At 40.1% G+C, this 23,506-nt stretch overlaps 1 protein-coding gene across 26 annotated transcripts in view; it reads right to left on the bottom strand.

Moving 5' to 3' along the window:
* Nucleotides 1-23,506, bottom strand: part of LOC138764018 (sorbin and SH3 domain-containing protein 2-like) — a 555,886-nt gene that overhangs the window by 149,071 nt on the left and 383,309 nt on the right. For all 26 annotated transcript variants that reach the window (XM_069939294.1, XM_069939455.1, XM_069939471.1 and 23 more), the window contains 2 exons: nt 18,417-18,443; nt 17,710-17,852 (listed from right to left, as the gene is read on the bottom strand). In XM_069939294.1, coding sequence (XP_069795395.1) covers nt 17,710-17,852; nt 18,417-18,443 — 170 coding nt within the window. The remainder of the gene's footprint in view (nt 1-17,709; nt 17,853-18,416; nt 18,444-23,506) is intronic.

Genomic DNA, 23,506 nt, shown 5'->3' with positions numbered 1-23,506 from the left:
ATGCCATATAGTTTTAGCATTCTTGATAAATGACAAATACCAAAGAGCCATCGTAACATACAGCAAAGTCATTTTGGGCCTGCTTGACCATGTTAACCTTTCAACCCATCTACAAATTTCCCATTCATCTGCATTAGGACCATGCTCTTCTATGCTTTGCCTATTTACGTGCCTATCTAAATTCCTCTTCAACATATTAATTGGATTTCACTACCAGCTATGGGCAGTGCATTTCAAATCTGAACTACTTTGTGGAAAAAAAAATCCTCCTTAGATTCTCTTTAAAACTCCTTCCTGTCACTTTAAACTTATACTTCTTATTTTTGATATTAACATGGAAGAAAGATTTTGACTATCTACCCTACCTAAGCCTCTCATAATCTTATATACCTTTATCAGTTTACCCCTCAGCCTCCTTTGCTCTGGGGCAAACAAGCTCAGGCTATCCAATCTGCACCCTTAACTAAAGTCTCCAAACTTTTCTGAACTTTGTATATAGTTTTGGAGTCTCACACAATTTAGCATGAAAATTAATTTGAAAAGATTTTTATGAAAATATCCCACTATTCTGTATATTAAGATGTTATGTCATTTCACTTCCTTGAGATTTTGATTTCCATAATTTATTAAAATAATTTTTAATTTAAAAATTAAAAATGAGTGAGTCAGTTTGATCACGAATGGGTGCAAAGAGAGCAGAGAAAGGAACAACTTCAAGATTAGTGCCTCAAGATAAGATTTTGCAATGCTGCAAAATTTTTTTTTACAATCTTTAATAAGATTGTAGACATACAACATGGTAACAGGTCCTTCCAATCCATAAGCCTGTGTCCTCCAAATACACTAATTAACCTACAAACCCCGTACATTTTGAAAGGTAGGAGGAAACCCACATAGACACATGGAGAATGTATAAACTCCTTATAGACAGCGCTGGATTTGAACAGGTTGTTGGTGCTATAATGGTGTTGTGCTAACTGCCTCGTTAATCTTGCTGCCCACAATCCTTGTGAAAGATTAATCATAGCTCGTCCATTCAATTTAGTGCAACATTATTAAAGCATCAGTGATCCAGGTTCGAATCATGTGCTGTCTATAAGGAGCTTGTGCATTGTCCCCCTGTGTAGGTTTTCTCCAGGTGCTCTGGTTTCCTCCCACCCTCGAAAATGTATGAGGTTAATCGATTGATTGGCCGGAAGAACCTTCTTCCATGTTATATCAATAAAATGAAACAAAAAAATAAAAATAATGAACTAAATACTACTTTTTTTTTAATGATGCCATTTTTATAGAGTTTTATCGGTTGGAAAACTTGTATCAATAAAATCTGAGAATCACAAAAGCTGCAGATGCTGGAATCTGCTGCAGATACTGGAATCTTGAACAGACAGAATTGCTGGATGCCATGTCCTCTAGTTGTAGTCAGATCACTCCATTTGAACTTGTCATGCAGTTCTGCTGCACAGAAACAAGCCCTTCAGCCCTAAGTTTCCAATGCTGGAAACAAATTTATCATATCCCACCAAATCTTTCCTATCCATGTACTTTTCTATTTTAAGATACAAAAAAGGGTTTGTTAAATAATTTCTTATGTCACATGCATCACAAAAGAATAGATGAACTGAAAGTGCACAAAGTAAATTCACAAAAACTTTAAAGTCCTATTACAGACAAACATTTCAACTGGTTTATTTTGTTTCTAATTCAAATCCTGATCAAATAATCCTGCATGACAAAATAAACCATAATTACATGAATAAACTGGGTTAATAACAGGACATTCTTTTACTATAAAGAGACAAATGGTTGGAAGGTACCAGCAGCAGCAGATACACAAAATAGCGCTAATGGCAGGGGTGGCCAATGCGTCAAAATAAACAGTGACAAGGAGGTTCCACGAGACCTGGCCTTGGTGGCTGCTATGTTGTATTTGGCATTGTATAATTGAGAGCAAATGCTAAGATTTTGGAAGGAGGATGGGTGTACAAAACGTGTAAGTTCCTTGTATGGCTGTGATGGTGGTGGTGGTGTTCGGGGGGCATCCCCATTCAGATGGCATCCGTTCTTCAGGTGGCACCCTCCCCCTTCAGGTGGTGACCCCCCCTTCAGGTAGTGCCCCAAGCACGTGCCATTCCTGCCATACCCTAGATACACCCCTGGGTACCAGTGAGTACAGTTGGGACAGGTGGGAATAAATATGAATCACGTAAGAACACTATACATCATACTAAGCCTGCAAAGACCTTGAATGTGGCAGTTTCCAGATAAATTATTGTCCAGTGAAATTATGCCACCTGAATTAGCAAAGTGGTTTACTGGAAGGGTTATTACATGAACACCAGCAGTAGTGGGAGTTGCAGACCTGTGGATAGAGATGGAGTATCAGAAAGATCCATGGTATCACAGCCCTACATTTGCAGTTCATCAAGAATGGATATGGAGGACCCACTTAGGTTGAAAGATGAATGTAAACTGAGAGCAGTCACTAACAAATGGAGTTACTTCATTTAGATGTTATGTAAAGGTAGATTAGGAGAAGAAAACTATAGGAAGCCAAGGTGTGAAAACGCACTTTTTGGAGAAGGGACGGGGTTGAAGCTGTCCAAGTCTGGCAAGACAGTTGGCTCCACCTCTTCACCACCGTAAGGCGAGATAAGGATCCTGTTAGTAGGTAGAGAAGGAAAATGTGAGCAGCTTCTGGTGAGATCTGCCTGCATGCCTGTTGTGTATCTGAGTGCCATTTTCTCCTCTGATTGAGTCACTGCATATACTTTCTGATTCTCAAACTGAAGTAGGGAAAATATTACGGGTGTAAACACAAGAATAAGTTATTATGTTGGAGCCAAGTTATCTGATAGTCTTTGAAAAAATCTCTTTCAACTATTCTCCAATTCTAATTAGTGATAGGTTATCAAAATAGCATCACTGTTTTTGTTCCTTTGTGTTTGTTGTATTATAACAATTTTGACACAATTTGCATGCAAGTTTTATCATCGAATTTCAAGTCAGTTCAAACATCCAAACACAAGGACACTGGAACTATCTACCTCGACAACATTCAAAAGCCTGGTGCTGATCAGTATCTATGAACAGTTGTCCCAAAAAAGAGTATTCATCTATGCAACAGGTTTAAAAATTAAGTAAATATGTTGCACTTATTAAAGTTAAGCAACTTTTAAGTGAATTACCATCTAAATCTATCCATTTGTCACTCAGATAATTTTTTGACTGATTTCAAACACAAACATCTAACTTTTATCAGCTTGGAGGAGAGAGAACAGACTGAAGAAGAACAGCCACCAGCTGGTCTCAGGAACTCAGCAAGGGAGGGAGAGAGTGCTCGGTGCTCCTAGCTCTGCCCAGCTCAACTCAGCCCCCAACTGATCCAATGCAGGAAAGGGGATGAGGAGAGAAGACATGCAGAAAGATGCCTGCAGCCCTGCAGCAGCTGGCAAATCTATCCCCATTCAACCTGTCAGTCTATCAATGGTTGGATGTTAAAAGTACATAACCCAGGGATGACCTGCATTATTTTCTAAACATCTTTCTATTATTTCCTTTATATGCTCTAGCATTTTCCCATAAGTAGTCATCAAACCATATGGCATGGAACAAGGCCTTCGGCCCAACTTATTCAAGTTGGCATACTATACTATTCGCATTTGCCTTCATTTGGCCCATATCTTTCTAAACACTTCCAATCTCTACATCTGTCCAAGTAATTTTTTAATGTCAAAATTGTACCAGCATCCATAGCTTCTTCTGGCAGCTCCACCCAGAACAGACTATCCTCTGAGTGAAAATATTGCTCCATAGGTCCGTCCTCACCTTGATCTTATGCCTTCCAGTCCTGGAATTACAGACTAACAGGTTGCCCATTCTCTCTCCCTCAAATTTGCCACCCTACATCTTGCAGCACCCATTCCAGAGTGGCTTTGGCTCACAAGGCTTCGACGAGCAGAGGTTGAGGATGAACTTTTTTCAGGTAAACCAAGGTCAGGTATTTAAACAAAAAATTATTAATAGAGAGAGCTAGGGCAGTTGAATGCTTTGAATGCAGCATGTGGGGAATCTGGGACATGGGAACATAGGAAGTAGGAACAGGAGTAGGCCAAAAATGGCCCATCGAGCCTGCTCCACCATTCAATGCGATCATGGCTGATCTAATTTATGACCCAACTCCATCTACCTGCCTTCTCCCCATATCCTCTAATTCTCTATCATGTAAAAATTTATCTAACCGAATTTTAAATATGTTTAATGAGGCAGCCTCAACCACTTCCCTGGTTAGAGAATTCCAAACATTCACTACTCTCTGGGAAAAACTATTTTTCCTCATCTCTGTCCTAAATCTACTCCCCCGAATCTTGAGACTGTGTCCTCTCGTTTTAGTTTCCCCGGCCAGCTCAAAAAACCTTCCTACATCTATCCATACCCTTCATAATCCCATATGTTTCTATAAGATCTCCTCTCATTCTTCTGAACTCGAGCGAATACAATCCTAGATGATTTAATCTTTCATCCTAAGTCAACCCCTTCATCCCAGGGATCAACCTAGTAAACCTCCTCTGGACCGTCTCCAAAGCCAGTATATCCTTCCTCAAATATGGAGACCAGAACTGGACACAGTACTCCAGGTGCGGTCTCACCAGTACCTTATACAGTTGCAACATTACCTCCCTGCACAATTGTCCCTGATGAATATATCTGCAAGAGGAGCATCCAGCTGCAGCTCCTTGGGGACCAAGCTAGGGAACTAGAGATGGAGCTGGATAAACTGATCTTAAGGGAGGCAGAGGCAGTGATAGACAGGAACTTCAGGGAGACAGTCACTCCCACAAGTCAGGAGGCAGATAGCTGTGTGACTGTTAAGAGAGGGAAGGGGAATAGGCAGACAGGGCAGAGCACCCTTCATTCCCCTTGAAATTAGTATACTGTTTTGGATACAGTTGGGGGAGTGACGATCTACAAGGACAAGTCGTAGTGATCACATCTTTGGCATAGAGTCTGGACCCTCAGCTCAGAAGCGAAGTGGGGAGAAGAGGAGAGCGAGGGTGATTGGGGATTAATTGGTAAGGCGAACAAATAAGAGGTTCTGTGAATTACATTGAGGCTTCTGGATGGTAAGTTGCCTCCCAGGTTCCAGGATCAAGGACATTTCTGATGGAGCTCACAGCATTCTGGAGGGAGAGGATGAGCAGCCAGATGTTGTGGTCTACGTAGGGACCAAAGTCATCTTCTAGGGATGAAGAGAGAATATAGGGAGTTAGGAAAGAAGATGAAAAGCAGGGCCTTAAGGATAGTAATCTCGGGATTGCTGCCTGTGCCACACATCAGAGGGGGTAGGAATAGGAAATTGTGGCTGATGAAAGCATGGCTGAAGAGTTGGTGGATGCTGCAAGGTTTACATTTGTGGATCTTTAGGATCTCTTCTGGGGAAGGTCTGGCCTGTACTAAAAAGATAGACTCCACCTGAACTGGAAAAGGACCAATATTCTGGTGGGTAGCTTTGCCAGAGCTGTTGGGAAGGCTTTAAATAAATTTGGAAAGGGGGTGGGCACCAGAATATGGCAGAGAAAAGGGCAGAGGGTAAAAAGCTTAATACAAAGTGATTTGAGTTTGTGAGGAACAAACAGGGTCAAAACATAAATGTAGTCAGTTAGAGCATTTGAAATGTGCCTATTTCAACACTAAGAGTATTAGGAATAAAGGGGATGAACTGAGAGCATGGATCTATAATGGAACTATAATGATGTGGCCATTTCAGAGACTTGGCTGGAGGAAGGGCAGGATTGGCTGATGCAGGTACCGAGGTTAAGGTGTATTTTTTTTTAAATATTTTATTTAAGATTGATACATATATAACAAACACCAAAAATCATGTATCACATTATTATAAAACTTAATTAAATACATTTTGATTTATATAAAGAAAAAGAAAAAGAGGAAAAAAAGTACAAAAAACTCTATCTAACCCCTGAACAAACCCTCCCTCCCAACCCCTACTATTCCCACTAAAAAAAACCATCTAAATTATTAAACTACATAATGAATATGATTATATATTGAATTGGATCGCTTCAGAAAATGCTCAAAGATTCCAAAAAACATTTCACAAGAGAGCATTATTTATTTTTAACGGAAGACTTCTCTGGTTTAGAGGATTCAGAGGAATTATTTATAATTTCAAACCCAATGTTCAAGCATACAGGCTCCAAATCTGTAAAAATATAGAGTATTTACCTCTCAAATTATATGTAATTTTTTTTCTAACGGAATACAACTTTGAATCTCTATTTGCCATCTTCCAATGTTAATGAAACCTCTGATTTCCAAGTAACAGCAATACATTTCCTTGCTATCACCAAAGCTAATTTAACAAATTTCAACTGAAAATCTGATAAATGTAGTTTAGGAGTTATATTTTCAAAATTCCCTATCAATAATAATTCAGGGTTCAACGGAAAAACAACACCTATAACATGTAAAAACATACAACTAGAAATCCAAAAACATTTAACTTTTGAACAAGACCATGTGGAATGAATATAAGTTCCAATATCTTCACCACATCTAAAACATTGATCCGATATATTCAATTTCTATCTATTCAATTTCTGAGGCATAATATATAACTGATGTAAAACATTATAATGAAGTAATCTACCTTACATTAATTGTATTAGACATAACTTCTTTACATAAATTTTGCCATATTTGTTGATTTATTGATATATTTAAATCTTGTTCCCATCTTTCTCGACTTAAATAAACCTAATTTAGGTGCTTTTTATTGTAACGTCATATATGTAATTGAAATAAACATTTTGACCATACCATCAACAATCAACAGTTCTAAATCTGTAGGATCTTTTAATACCATATCTGGTCCTAATTTCTCTCTTAAATAAGCTCAATTGAAAATAAAAAAAAGTGTATTACGTGGGATATCATACTTAATTTTTCACTGAGGTTAAGGTGTTTTAAAAAGAAGTGGATGGGAGGTAAGGGGGGGGAGGTCAGGGATAGTATGATTACTATAGAAAGGGAAAAGGCTGTAGAGAGAATGTCCACTAAGTCGGTGTGAGTGGAAGTCAGAAATAGGAGGGGAGCAATCACAGTACTGGGAATAGTCTATAGGCCCCCAAATAGCTCTCGAGACACGGAGGAGCAGATAAGCAGGTAGGAATTTTGGGATGGTGCAGGAATTACAGGGTTGTTGTTAAGGGAGACTTCAACTTCTCTAATATTGACTGGCTCTTCCTGACTACAAGAGGGATAGATGGAGCTGAATTTGTCAGATGTGTTCAAGAAGGATTCCTGACACAGTATGTGGACTAGCCTAAGCGAGGAGAGGCCCTACTGGATCTAATTCTGGGTAATTAACCTGGTCAGGTTGGAGGACCTCTCGTTGGGGATCATTTTGGTGAGAGTGACCACAACTCCCTGAGCTTTAGCATAGCGATGGAAAAGGATAAAAACAGACAGCATGGGAAAGTGTTTAAATGGGGAAGGGCTAATTGTGATGGGATGAGGCAGGAACTAGCGAGAGTAAACAGCAAACTAGACAGATGTTCAAGGGTGAAAGCACAGAACTAATGAGGAGAACATTCAGGGACCACTTGTACTGGGTTCAGGATAGGTTTGTCCCACTGTGACAAGAAAAAGATGGTAGGAACAGGGAACAATGGTTGACAAAACAGGTGAGGCAGCTGGTTAAAGGTAAGAAGAAACATACATTGGCTATAGGTAGCAGGAAACAGGAAGGCCTCATGAGAAATATATGGTAGCCAGGAAGGAGTTTAAGAAAGGACTTAGGAGAGCTCAAAGGGGGCATGAAAAGGCCTTTGCATGTAAGATTAAGGAGAACCCCAACGCGTTCTCTGCTTTGTGAATAGAATGACGTGAATCTATGGGGCTGCTAAAGGATAAAGAAGGCAACGTGGAGTTGGAGGAGGTTTGGCAGGTCTTAAATGAATACTTTGCTTCAGTATACACAAGAGAAAAGGACCTTGATCAGGGTGAGGTCAGAATAGAACAGGCTTGTGTGCTTGACAATGTTGAGATTAAGGAAGAGGAAGTGTTGGATCTTCTTAAAAACCTTATAATTGATAAATCTCTGGGGTCAGACATGATATACCCCAGATTGCTGTGGGAAGTGAGGGAAGAGATAGCTGAGGGAGTGGCTATGATCTTTGAGTCCTCTTTGGCCAAAGGGGGAGGTGCTGGAGGATTGGAGAATAGTAAATGTGGTCCTCTTGTTTAAAAAAGATAATAGGGAGAATTCTATGAACTATAGACTGGTGAGTCTTACTCCAGTGGAGTGCAAACTATTGGAGAGGACTCTTAAAGATAGGATCTATGAACATTTGGAGAAGTACAGTCTACTCAAGGATAGTCAACGTGGCTTTGTGAATGGAAGGTCATGCATCATGAGCCTATTTGAGTGCCTTGAGGAGGGAACAAAAGAATTTTATGAGGGTAGGGTGGTAGATGTAATTAATTTGGATTTTAGTAAGGCATTTGACAAGGTCCCCCATGAAAAGCTTGTACAGAAAGTCATGAGGCATGGATCCATGGAACTTTGGCTGTGTGGATATAAAAAAATGGCTTGGAGGTAGAAAGCAAAGAGTAGTAGTGGAAGGAAAGTATTCTGCCTGGAGGTCAGTGACTAGTGGAGTTCCACAGGGATCTGTTCTGGGACCCCTGCTCTTTGTAATTCTTATAAATGACCTGGAAGAAGTGTAAGGTTTGATTTGTAAATTTGCAGATGATACAAAAGTTGGAGGAGTTGTGGATGGAGCTGAAGATTGTTGTAGGTTACAATAGGATATAGACAGGATGCGGAGTTGGGCAGAAAAGTGGCAGATGGAGTTCAATCCGGATAAGTGTGAGGTGATGCATTTTGGAAGGACAAAATTTTGGAAGGCTGGGTACAGGGTTAATGGTCGGTTACTTAAGAATGTGGTTGAACAGAGGAACCTTGGGGTTCAAATCCATACCTCTTTCAAGGCCATTGTGCAAGTTGATAGGATAGTTAAGAAGACCTATGGGATGTTCAGCTTCATTAATAGGAGGATTGAATTAAGAATAAAGAGGTCATGTTGCAACTCTACAAATCTATGGTAAGACCAGAGTATTGTGTTCAGATCTGGTCACCTCATTATAGGAAGGATATGGAAACAAAGGGGAGAGTTCAAAGGAGATTTCCAAGGATGATGCCTGGATTGGAAAATGTCTTATGAGGCAAGGTTAGAAGAGCTAGGATTTTTCTCTTTGGAGCGGAGAAGGATGAGAGGAGACTTAATTGAGATCTACAAGATTATGAGAGGCATAGATAGGGTGGCTTCCCTTTGCTATTTCTGCATTTTTCCCAGGGCAGGAATAGCAAACACCACATAATGTATGTACAAAGTAAAGAGAGGAAGGTTTAGTGGAAACATCAAGGTTAAGTTTGGATGCCTGGAATGCCTTGCCTGGAATGGTGGTAGAGGCTGAAACATTAGGGGCATTTAAGAGGCTCTTAGACAGACCAGTGGATGGAAGAAAAATAAAGAATTAAGAGGTAAGAAGGGTTTAGTACTTTTTTTTAAAGAATGTATGGGTCAGCACAATCGAGGACTGAAGGGCCTGTACTGTACTGTGCTGTGCTGTTGTATTCTATGTTCTATGCTAAAATTCTTATCTCCACTTTTCATTTTAGGAGAATGAAACTGATGTTAAGAGTCAACATCGTATTTAACTTGGGCCATAATGCAATCTTCTCAATGCTTTTCTTACAAAAGGGTACTGATCCCAACAAATGGCAACCATCACTTATATAGCCCTCAAGGGAAATATGCAGTCATAAGATCCTGTTTTTATTCCCTTGACTGTGACAGTATCTTGCATTAAACAGTCCTTTTATAACCTTCCTTGTTTTAAACTCTCAGGTTTGTGTGCAGTGTCAATAGGGATGGTGGGGTTAGGGGAGAACAGAAAATGATTGCTTCATGGGCAAATGATGAGCCAACAGCTGAGGACAGGTGCATGCACCAAACAGAAATTCAAGAAGTGGCATGCATCTTGATTGGTTTTGAGCCCAATTGTGGCCAACGAAAGCAGGGTTGGGAAGTGCAAGATTCTGAGCTATTTATGGCACAGTGGCATTTACCTAATCAAAACTCAGTAATTTTTTCTCCTTTGAAAGTTTTAAAAGAAAGAAACTTGACAAAGCTAGGAAGAGTTATCCAATATTTAGAATAACTCACATACATTGCATTGAATTGAGAAGCCATGTCAATAATTCCATACTCTTCCAAAATAATATTCCTTTTCTATATCTTGTTCTTTGTAGGACAATTGCACAATCGCTCACTTAATTCCATTTCAAAGTGACAGACTTTTAGGGGACTAGTTCAATATAAGGGAGAAGACGACTTTCAAAGGAAACATCTGCCGATATTGAAATCGAAGTGTTTATGGACAAAGAGGCTTTGTGCAAAACATCAGTTTGTGATGCCAGTGTTTGCTCAATTCACAGATACTTTAAGATAGCAATGTATGAAAGATAAATAATCAATTCAAACTGTAATTGCAATAAAATAATAATTAAATCAATTTTCACAAGTAAACCATAAATAAATGAAACAACTGATTAACTTCTAAGATATCTGCAGATGAGAAAAAAATGAAAACCACAGCTAAACAAAAATATTATGTACCAGATGATGCCCTGAAGAGTGTGCATAACGTGACTCGTTAAGTTCTTGTAACATATCTTTGGACAGATTCCTTGCATTGCTTGCAGCAGATTCAGTTGGGAATCCAGGTTTGGATGCAGGCACACTTGCTGGAGTAATCTGAATGGAAAGAGAGGCTGTGTGTCTCTCTGGCACTGTCCGATCTCCAGGTGAAAGGTAGTGTGGTGAGGGTTTTGCATTGATGTTAGCCTTGGGTGACCATGCTGCACTGTGGGAATTAGCATCCATTTGATCCTCGATCAAGGTTAGCTTTATGGGAGTGACTTTACGGTCCGGGGTGTGTTCTTGGGTTGCCTGCAGTGAGGTGTCAGTAGAGGAACTCTTGGTTACTTTGCCAGTTAAGATTTGGGGAGAGGGTGATTGGTGGGCACACGAGGAAACCACACTAGAGTGCTGAGATAGCCATGATGAACTCTGTGTATTCTCTTTATTAGTTAAATGGGTAATACTGGAAGTTATCTGCAGGCCAGGTGTTGGCAGGGATGTATGTTTGCCACTTATAAGATCTTGGGTTGAACTAGGTAGTCCAGGGTGGCTATCAGGACTTGTTAGTTGATAACAATAAAAGCTTCCCTTTCGGAGTGGTGGAGAAGGAACCTGTCAAAGATAACCACACAGCAGGAAGGACAGAAACCAGACAAAAAGAAAAAACAAAAATGGTACACATGAGCAGATAGAATTTACTTCAATAAAATAGTAGCCATGTCCTGACTGATGAAATTAAAGCACATTTAAAGTGATTCACTTGAAAATTGTCTTTTCAAAAAGAAAAAACAAAAATGGTACACATGAGCAGATAGAATTTACTTCAATAAAATAGTAGCCATGTCCTGACTGATGAAATTAAAGCACATTTAAAGTGATTCACTTGAAAATTGTCTTTTCAAAAAGAAAAAACAAAAATGGTACACATGAGCAGATAGAATTTACTTCAATAAAATAGTAGCCATGTCCTGACTGATGAAATTAAAGCACATTTAAAGTGATTCACTTGAAAACTGTCTTTTCAATACTTGAACAACAAAAAAATAGGATAAATTACATTCACTAAACCTTAACCAGTTAGTCTGGGTCTTACAGGTTAAAGTGCAAATGGTCACAAAATATAATTCAACAATTCACCCAAAAATAGTTACATGAGGAATTGACATAAATTGCAAAAACTTTTCAGGATTAAACATATACACATGTCAAAAGGAATGTCCATTGCTTGTTCCTAACTGCCATCCTGCTTAATACGTGAAACAGTTCACCAATTATTTTCCACAATAATTTATTATAATTTTTAAACATAGTCTTACTTGAAACATTGTCTATGAGCTTATTTTAAATGGGTAAAAATGGCCATCTCTCATCATAAAGGGAGCAACATTTTAATTTGTTTAATTTTCAAAGTGCTTTTTGGCACAGTAAGAATTTTTTGCCTTGTTTTAAGCACTTTGGGGCTAAAATAGAATCATTATAATAGGAAAAAATACCTTTTGCACCATCATACCCTGACTGGCTTTGAAACTAGCAATTCAATCAGTTCCTTTTGCACAGCTTCTATTCTGAAATTTTGTGCACTCGTTCTTAAAGCTTCCACCAAAGGGGACACTTTCATTTAATTTACTTTGCTGAATAGAATTCAGATTTCTTGTCAGAGTATAAACATGACATCACATACAACTCTGAGATCCTTTTTCCTGCATGCCAGTCAGTCAGAATTACCATTTATTGCTAGTGCAAAAAAAACCATTGTACACTAGTAAGCAAATAAACAAATGTAAACAACTAATGTGTAATGTGGAGAGGAGAAAAAAGCAAACAATAAAGTGCACAAATAAGAGTCCTTAAATGAGTCCCTGATTGAGTTTGTTGTTCAGGAGTCTGATGGTGGAGGGGTAGCAGCTGTTCCTGAACATGGTGATGTGAGTCTTGTGGCACCTAGACCTCTTTCCTGAGGGTAGCAGCAAAAACAAAGTGTGTGCTGGGTGGAGTGGATCTTGATGATTACTGCTGCTCTCTGACAGCAGTGTTCCCTGTAGATGTTCTCAATGGTGGGGAGGAGTTTGCTTGTGATACCTGGGCTGCGTCCACTAGCTTTAAGCTCGGGAGTATTGATGTCCTTATACCAGACCATGATGCAGCCGGTCAGCGCACTTTCCACCACACATCTGTCTAAATTTGCCAGAGTTTCCGATGTCATACCAAACCTCCTCACACTCAAGGAAGTAGAGGCGCTTATGTGCTTTCTTCACGATGCCATTAATGTGTTGGGTCCAGGAAAATTATTCCAAGATAATGACTCCCAGGAACTTAAATTTGCTCACCCTCTCCATCCCTGATCCCCCAATGATCAATGGATTGTACACATCTGGTTTTCCCTTCCTAAAGTCAACAATTAACTCCTTAGTTTTAGTGACATTGAGTGTGAAGATATTGTTGGTGCACTATTTAACCCACTACCGTGGTATTGTCAGCGAAGTTGTAGATAGTATTGTTGTCGTACCGAGCCACACCATCATAGGTGTAAAGCGAGTAGCACAGGTGACTTAGAACACAGCCCTGTGGTGTTCAGGTACCAATGGAGATTGTGGAGGAGATGGTCTTACCAGTTCTCACTGATTGTGGTCTGTAGGTGAGCAAATCAAGGATCCAATACACAGTGGGGTGTTGAGTCCCAGGTCTTGGAGTTTGCTGATCAGTTTTGAAAAGATGATGGTGTTAAATGCCGAACTGTAGTTGATGAAGTGCATCGTGATGTATGCATCTTTGCTGTCCAGGTGTTTCAGGGCTTTGTACAGAGCCATTGAGATGGCATCCACTGTACACCTGTTGATGTGAGTGCCACTGGTCGATGGTCATTTAGGCAGGTTACCAGACCCTTCTTGGGCACCAGCACAATTGACGCCTGTTTGAAACAGATGGGTACCACGCCCTGCTGGAGTGAAATGTTGAAGATATTTGTGAATAGGTTAGTAATTTGGTCAGCATGCCGTTTTAATACTCGGACGGGAACTCCATCCGGATCGGATGTTTTTCTTGGATACACTCTCCTGAAGGCAGCCCACACATCATCCTCAGATATGGACAGAAGAGGATCACCAGAGGAAATGGGGGGTGCACAGTGGTGGTTCTTTCTTGTTCTTGTGGTTGAATCCTCTGAAGATTCTCATCACCAAAGAAACCAGTCTTTGTCCTATTTGATTCACTCCACATGATATCAAAGTAGATGAAAGTACTGAATTCAGCAAAGACATATAGACCACAGAACATTCTCAATATAGCATAACAGACTTCCATGCCAGAACTAAACAAATACAGTTACAATACTGGCATCTACCTATTGTATCTGCCTCGCCTACAAATCCAAAGCATCCAATGACCACTGCTCTCATCTGAAAAGTGGAAGAAGCCTGTATCAACGGTGATATTATGTGACATTTCCTCACCGAAAATCTGTTCGCCAATTTGGGTTTTGCCAGAACTACATGGCTCTCACCTTCAGCACAGCCTTGCTTTTAATATGCACTAAAGAGATGAATTCTGGAGGTGGATGACAATGACTGTCCTGTGTCATCAATAAGTCCTAATCAAACTTAGGTCAATGGGTATCAAGGGGAAAGGCAGATGTTTTGAGGTTAATAATCAATAATCTCAGCTGGAGAACAGCAGAGAACAACGTTATGGGGCCAATTTTCTTTGGCCATTTCATTAATAACCTTTGGAAGGTCAGAACTGTGGATGTTCATTAGTAATAGCAAAATGCTCATTTTCATTTGCCAGTCCTCACATTAAGCAAACCATTTGCTGATAATTAGCATACAATGGCTACACAAGAACTATGTTCAACAAAATTCTGACCTCCTACCCAAAAGTGCTTCTTCAAGAATATAAAGATTAAAAGATAGATATTGGACGATTAGAAAAGGACGCTAGAGAAATAATAATGGCAGAGGAACGAAATGAGTATTTTGCGTCAGTCTTCACTGTGGAAGACATTAGCACTGTGCCAGATGTCCAGGGGTATCAGGGAAGGGAAGTGAGTGCTGCTTCTATTTCAAGAGAGAAGGAGCTTAGAAACCTGAATGGTCTAAAGGTAGATAGTCTCCTGGATCAGATGGATTGCACCCTTGGGTTCTGAAAGAAGTACCAACGTGGAGGCATTGCTAATGACCTTTCAGGAATATAACAACATAATAACATAACAATTTACAGCACGGAAACAGGCCATTAGGCCCTTCTAGTCCGCACCGAACCAAACACCCCTCTCTAGTCCCACCTCCCTGCACAATGCCCATAACCCTCCATCTTCTTCTCATCCATATACCTGTCCAACCTTTTCTTAAATAATACAATTGACTCTGCCGCCACTATTTCTCCCGGAAGCTCATTCCACATGGCTACCACTCTCTGAGTAAAGAAGTTCCCCCTCATGTTACCTCTAAACCTCTGCCCCTTAATTCTTAACTCATGTCCTCTTGTTTTAATCTTTCCTCCTCTTAACGGAAATAGTCTAGCAACATCCACTCTGTCTATCCCTTTCATAATCTTAAATACTTCTATCAAATCCCCTCTCAACCTTCTATGCTCCAAAGAATAAAGACCTAATCTGTCCAATCTCTCCCTATACTCTAGATGCTTAAACCCAGGTAACATTCTGGTAAATCTTCTCTGCACTCTCTCCACTCTGTTTATATCCTTCCTATAATTAGGCGACCAGAACTGCACACAGAACTCCAAATTAGGCCGCACCAACGTCTTATACAATCAGTAGATTTTGATATGGTCCCTGAGGTCTGGAAAATCATACATGTCACCCCTCTATTCAAGAAGGGAGGGAGGCAGCAGGAAGGAAATTACAGACCAGTTAACCTGGTATCCGTAGTTGGGAAGATGCTGAAGTTGATTGTCAAAGATGAGTTACAGAGTACTTGGAGGTACATAGCAAGACAGGCCAAAGCTTAAGGGAATTCTTTGAAGAAGTGACAAGCAGGCTAGATAAAGGAAGACCCCTATAACTCTACAGCAGCATCTTTCAACTACTCCTGTTGGGAAAGAGATACTGGAGTAAGAGAGCCATAAACACCAGGCTGAGAAATAGTTTTTTCCCCATGTGTAGTGAGACTGCTGAATGACTGATGAACTGCTCATACAAACCCTCTGAGTCTCTACTATTTACTTAACAATATTTATTTATGTTCATATATGTATGCATAGTTTGTCTGAGGGTGTTATGTCTGCATGTATGTTACAATGTTTTGGACTGAGGACCGGAGAACACTGATTCATCAGGTTGTTCTTGTACAATCAGATAATGAACTTGAACTTGAGATGCAGTGGATGTTGTGCATTTGGATTTTCAGAAGGCCTTTGACAAGGTGCCACACATGATGCTACTTAACAGGATAAGAGCCCATGGTATAACAGGAAACATGCTAGCATGGGCAGAGAGTCGGAATACAGGGATCATATTCTGGCTGGCTGCCAGTTGCCAGTGGTGTTCCAGAAGGGTCAGTGTTGGGGCTGTTTCTTTTTATGTTGCATAGCAATGATTTAGATTCTGGAACAAATGACTTTGTGGCCAAGTTTGTCAATGATATGGAGGTAGGTGGAGGAGCAAATTGTGTTGAGAAAACAAAGAGGCTGCAGATGGACTTGGGGTAGAGAAGTGGCAAATGAACTTCTTTGGCTTGGCTTCGCGGACGAAGATTTATGGAGGGGTACGTCCACGTCTGCTGCAGGCTCGTTGGTGGCTGACAAGTCCGATGCGGGACAGGCAGGCACGGTTGCAAGGAAAAATTGGTTGGTTGGGGTTGGGTGTTGGGTTTTTCCTCCTTTGTCTTTTGTCAGTGAGGTAGGCTCTGCGGACTTCTTCAAAGGAGGTTGCTGCCTGCCGAACTGTGAGGCGCCAAGATGCACGGTTGGAGGCAAATGAACTACAATGTCAGAAAATGTACAGTCATGCACTTTGGGAAAGGAAATAAATAGGCAGACTATTTTCTAAATTAGGGAGAAAATTGAACGTTTGCAGAGGGAAAAGGACCTGGGAGTTCTCATGCAGGATACCCTGAATGCAAACTTGCAGGTTGAGTTGGTGGTGAAGAAGACAAATTAAATGCTGGGATTAATTTTAAGAGGAATAGAATATAAGAGCAGGGATGTAAGACCAGTGGAGTACTGGTGTAGTTTTAGCCTCCTCATTTTAGAAAAGATGTGTTGATGTTAGAAGGGTTCAGAGGATGCTCACAAGAATGATTCCAGGAATGAAAGGGTTGGCATATAAGGCTCTTAACCTGTACTAGTTGGAATTTGGGAGAATGAGATAGAATCTCACTGAAACATTTTGAATGTTGGAAGGCATGTATAGAGTAGATGAAGAAAGGTTGTTTAAACCTTTAAAGGTTGTTAGAAAGGAGGAAATTCTTCAGCCAGAGGGTGATAAATCTGTGGAATTTGTTGACACAGGGCATTGGGTGTATATCAGGGAGAGAATATCCAGAGCATCAAAATTATGGGGAGAAAGCTAAGCAGTGGGGCTGAGTTGGAAAATGAGCACGCAGCATCCATGGGAATGAAAAGGCAGTCAGCATTTCAGGCCTGAGCCTTTCATCAAGATTCTGAGTGCTGAATGCACTTCTTCTTCATTAGAATGCTGAGTCTTTGCTTACCAGTAATTAAAAAGTATTACCATTTTCTAAAAAGTATTTTGCAATAAGGTACATAATAAGTTATAACCAGGATTTAACCCCCAACGGCAAGGCAACTAGTTTTCGTATTTGGTACTTTAATGCCAGGCTTACCTTGGCATGACTGATTTACCAAGTATTGATTGAAACAGAGATCAGACTGAGACTGATCACACAATACTGCTGGGACCTACCTATAAGGAGGGTGCTGACAGCTAGCTGGCCTTAAGAAGTCAGTAGCAGTCTCTTCACCCTGCAGTGCGGTTTGTTACATACACATGGTGGGTTTCATTCACCTGCTGTGGTGGTGTCTTCCTCTCAGGAAGTGAAAGATTCGGCCTGACACTGCGGAAACCTTTTGCGGCCAGTGACGAGCTGTGCATTTCACCATTTACTGCCTCTCTGAAACCATCGTTAATGTTATAAGATCTCCAAACATCTGCAAAAGACAACAATTCTGTTTGAGAAGGTTAAATTCCCCATGATTTTTTTTCCACTACATGCAAGTTGGGTGACAAGTGTGTTGGATTTCAGGCATTGTGGCTCAACCCACCTTCACTTAGCATTGCAAAGTGGGAGTGAATTCTGATTGACTCAACCACATGAATGTAATGTTTCCTTTGGCACTCAGATTCCTCAAATAGGTTATAAATTAGAATTGCTTCTCCATTGTTGGCTATGATACAACTTTCAAGACTGACTGGCATTAGGGGGGAAAAAAACCCTCATCTTTCCTGCTTCTACCACTTCCCCTGGCAGGCATCCACTACTTCCACCTTGGGAAATGTGTAAGCAGATTTATAAAAGAAATATAATATCAGACAGAAATAACTTCAATAAAAGTTTCAAATGATAAAAAGATCCTAACCAAAAGAAAATGACCCGAGGGCAACTCATATATTCCAATATTTCTCCTTTCCCATTCTCCAACAATACAGCCCTCACAACCTCTGATGACCCCCCCCCCCCACACCACCCAAAACCACTGTTAAAATTTTTTTACCTGAATCTGGTACTGTTGCTTCATTACCTTAAAAGGAAGAATAAACCGCACAATGAGTAACTTGTCAGTATAATGCCTGTACTACATACCTTGCAAGAAAAAATAAAATTCACAAAATTTCAATTTATAATCTTTTCAAATTCAATAGATTACACTGAAAATTTAAAAACCCTCATCTTTTCAGTACACTAAGTTTAAATTCTCCCTCCATTTTCAGTATAATATTTTACCTTATAAATGCAGTGACTTTCTTTGTATTAGTTTAGAATGTAGAACATGGAACATGCACCAGTGAAAGCATCCTATCAGAGTGCATCACTACATGCTGTGGGAACTGCTCCACCCAAGACAGGAAGAAACTTCAGAGGGTCATGAACATGCCTTAGATCATCACACACAACTTCCTTCCCTCCACTCCAGTGACTCCTCCTACACCACCCCTGCCTTGGAAAAGCAGCCAATATATTAAGAGACTCATCCCACCATCGGGTAGAAGATTCATGAATGTGAGATCATGTACTACCAGCTTCAAGGTTTATTTCTTTCCTTTCTTTAGCAGACTCTTAAATGAACCTCAAAATAGTAAAAAATTACGCTATCTTTCATCTGTATCACTTGATCTTCCTCTGTAAATCTACACTTCAGTCTTGCCTTACCTGTTGTACCACTGTTGCCTAGCTCAGTGGTTCTCAATCTTTTTATTTCCACTCACATACCACTTTAAGTAATCCCTATGACATCAGTGCTCTGTGATTAGTAAGGGATTGCTTAAGGTGGTATGTGAGTGGGAAGGGAAGGTTGAGAATCACTGCTCTAGACTCAAATGTTACTGAAATATTTTGCTTGAGAAAAATTGTCATTGGCCCATTTCCTTTGGAGTTATGAAACTGTGCACATAACGAGTCAATTAGGGACGATTAAAACAGTGGTTTTCAAACTTTTTCTTTCCACCCACATACCACCTTAAGCAATCCCTTACTAATCACAGAGCACCCATGGCATAGGGAATACTTAAAGTAGTATGAGAGTAGAAAGAAAAAGGTTGAGAACTACTGTTCTAGCTAGTCTGCTCTCAAAATAAATTCTATCACTGGAACCTACTATATGTCCTGTAGTATTTGACATTTCCACCTTGGGAAAACAATATTGCTTACATGTCCAAGCTGTACCTCTCAGAATTTTATTTACTTCTATCAGGTCACTACCTCAGCCTTTGATACTCCAGATAAAACAATCCAAGTTTGCCCAACCTTTCCTTTTCACTAATAAACTCCACTCCAGGCAACATCCTGGAGAACCTTTTCTGTGTCCTCTCCGAAGCCTCATCTTTTCTATAGTGTGGAGACCAGAACTGATTACAATATTCTAAATATGGCCAAACCAAAGTTATATATAGCTGCAACACAACTTCTCAACTTTTATAATCAATCCTTGGCCAATAAAGCTTTGTCCTTTACCACTCTGCCACTTTCAGGGAGCTTTGAACTTGGTCCCCAAGTTTTCTCAAAATATACCAATGGTCCTAAGGGTTTTGTCACTTTCTTCTTGCATTTAACCTCCCAAATTCCAGCATCTCACACTTAACCAGTCTAAACTCCATATGTCATTTCTTTGTTCAAATTTCAAGGGATGTATATCCTGCTTTCACCTCTGACAAACTTCCTCACTGTCCATAGCTCCACCAATTTGCTTGTCACCTGCAAATTTTCTCTTCAGACAATCTGCTTCATCTAGATCATTAAAATATGTCGTAAAGAACAGATTTCCCCAGCAATGATCTTTGCAGAATCCCACAGTGACCACACACCTCCAGCTAGATAAACGCCACTCCATCACTACCCTCATCTTCAATGACCAAGCCAACTTTGGATCCAACCTACCAACATACCAGGAGACCACAAGAGACCTTGTCGAAAGCTTTACTAAAGTCTATGCTGACAATATCCACATTCCTAACCTCAATCATTTTCATCACCTCTTCTAAAATTTCAAATAAAATTTGTGAAACAGCTCAATTTCAGTTACTTTCTACAAGTCAACTTATTTAAAATGTGATCATTACAAAATAATTTGTTAATTGAACTGCCATGACTCATTCAGTTGGAATCCATTTCCAGTCACAGGACTAAATCATGTTTTGTCCCCGACATGTAAATTCTGGTCCTATTGGACTCTATCAGGATTGTTAGCAAAACCTGTCAAGATGCAACCTATCAGATGACTAATCGATGTTTGAGGAAATTGCAAAGAAATGTTCTCAAATGGAATATGATACAAGAGGGGCTCAGATTCTAACAGGCCTTCAGTTTTAATCATTCACAGACAAGGCAGAATTCTTCTGGAAAAGGAAAGAAAGAGTTGCCTGTAAAACGTGGCTGCATTGATAAATTGTCTTGATTGTTACATAACTAATTGGAAGGGACTAGATTTTACACAAAATGAATGGAACCTTCAATATAATGTATTTTTAATATTTTGTTTTAAATTTAGAAATATAACACATTCAGGTCCTTCCACCCCACATGCCCATGACACCCAAATACACGCATGGGACTAATTAACCTACTAACCCCATACAACTTTGGAATCTGGGAGGAAACTAGAGAATCCAGAGGAAACCCAGAGAGATGGGAGAGAATGTACAAACTCCTTACTGACAGTGCCAGATTCAAACTTGGGTTATTGGTGCTGAAATGGTGTTGAGCTAACCAGAACGCTAACTATGCTTCTCAATCCTGATACACAAAATGCTGTGAATTTCAAAGGACTTGGAACAACAATCTTGTTCTCCATGTCAACAAGACCAAATAACTTATTGCAGACCAGTGGTTCTCAACTCTTTTCTTTTGACTCACATACCACTTTAAGTATTCCCTATGCCATCGGTGCTCTGTGATTAGTAAAGAATTGCTTAAGGTGGTATGTGGGTGGAAAGAAAAAAATTGAAAACCACTGTTTTAATCATACCTAATTGACTCATTATGTGCACAGTTTCATAACTCCAAAGGAAATGGGCCAATGACAATTTTTCTCAAGCAAAATATTTCACTAACAATTGGGTGTAGAGCAGTGATTCTCAATCTTCCCTTCCCATTCACATACCACCGTAAGCAATCCCTTACTAATCACAGAGCACCGATGTCATAGGGATTACTTAAAGTGGTATGTGAGTGGAAATAAAAAGGTTGAGAACCACTGTTGTAGACTTTAGGCACAGGAGGCTGAGAGCCCATGCACCTGTCTTCATTAAAGAGACAGCGATGGAGAGGCTTAGCACCTTCAAGTTCCTCCGAGTCCACATATTGGAGGACCTGTCCTGGACCAGCACATCAAGGAACCCACGAACAATGCACAGAAAAAACTCTACTTTCTAAACCTGTAGAAATTTGGTATGTCATTGAATAGTCTGTAAACATTCTACAGGTGGCCGATGGAAGTATTCTGGTTTGGAAACCATTTGAAAACTCAAGTGCTCAGGAACCAAGAAGGCTGGAGAAATAGGCAAAATTGGCCAAGCCCAACATTGGCAATGACCTCCCATCCATTGAAATTGAGGTGTTGCCTCAAAAGGGCTGCCAACATATAAAGAAGCGGTTTTCAAACTGCCCCCCTAAACTCAGATTCCATCTTAAGCAATCCTGATGCCATCAGTGCTCTGTGATTAGTAAAGGATTATTTAAAGTGGTATGTGAGAGGAAAGAAAGTTTGAAAACCACTGTTTTAATCGTACCTCATTGATTCATTATGTGCACGGTTTCATAAATGGGCCAATGACAAATTTTCTCAAGCAAAATATATCAGTAACAATTGGGTCTACAGCAGTGGTTCTCAACCTTCCCTTCCCACTCACATACCACCTTAAGCAATCCCTTACCAATCACAGAGCACTTATGGCATAGGGATTGCTTAAGGTGGAATGTGAGTTTGGGGGGCAGTTTGAAAACCACTGATATAAAGAAATCCATCATCCTGGTCACAATCTCTTCTCACTGTTACCTTCAGACAGAAGGTAGAGAAACTTGAAGACCAGCATCTTGACCTTCAAGTATTGCCATTGTCCAACAGCTGTCAGGCTCTTGAAACTCATCGAATCACCCAAACCACCAAAAGATCTGCCTTCAGCACCCTCTCGAATCCCAGCTCTGATACCTGGTTCCCATGAACCAGTCTCCATCAGCCTGCAGCCCATGCGGTTCCCTTGACCATAAATTGCCCGCAGCCTATATGGGCACCTCAGCCTCTGAGCCCCTCACTGGTCCACAACCAACGTCACTGTCCTGAAGGGTTGTTGCCTCTGCTTCTCCTACTAAACGGTGCCCTGCACATGTCTGCTGCTCCCCGGAATCTGCAACCTATTGTGGTTACTGCCCAGTACAGGTGCCACACTGCCATTTTGGCCACAGACCCCACAGCTGCAGGATTTTACTTACAAACACCATCGGCTCTCTAACATCGTGTTCAACAACTATGCGGAGCTGCTAGTATTAGGACCGGGCAGTTGAATTTCTTTGGAGCAGTGCTATGTCTCCACTTTCTCGGGCCTGCACCAGCAGCAGTGCTGACATTACAGCCGACCTGACAACACTGCCATTTTTAAAAAAAACTTTTATATGTGATAAAATTCAAAAAACTCAGAAGCCCAACTTTTCATTGAAAGCGTTCTGAATTCCGACTCTGTGTTCACATGGATTATCAACTTTATTTCATTATTATATCAAAATAATGAAGTAAAATGTTTTTATTAAGCACATTACATTTATTGTACATTATACACTTTTTTGAAAGAGGATACATATTATTTTTATGCAAGTCCAATCAACTTCGAGAAGAACCATAAAATGCTCCAAGCATGATTACAAATCATTTTACTCGTACTTTAATATCACCAGGCATCAAAGAAAAAAAAATCAACCAATAAAATATTTATTAATATTGACAAAATCAATTGACACAACAGCTTCATCTGATACCAAAATCAATAGAAAATGAAAGATGAATCACTCTGTGTGAAAGTCAAAATTCATCTGAATAAACTGAACTCCCATTTTATGGCATCTGACAGTTAACTGCCTCTGTACACCTTCGCCTCT

This window comes from Narcine bancroftii, chromosome 1 (genome assembly GCF_036971445.1).
Source record: "Narcine bancroftii isolate sNarBan1 chromosome 1, sNarBan1.hap1, whole genome shotgun sequence".
In the NCBI taxonomy this organism is placed as follows: domain Eukaryota; kingdom Metazoa; phylum Chordata; class Chondrichthyes; order Torpediniformes; family Narcinidae; genus Narcine; species Narcine bancroftii.
This window is presented reverse-complemented; position numbering and strand designations above follow the sequence as displayed.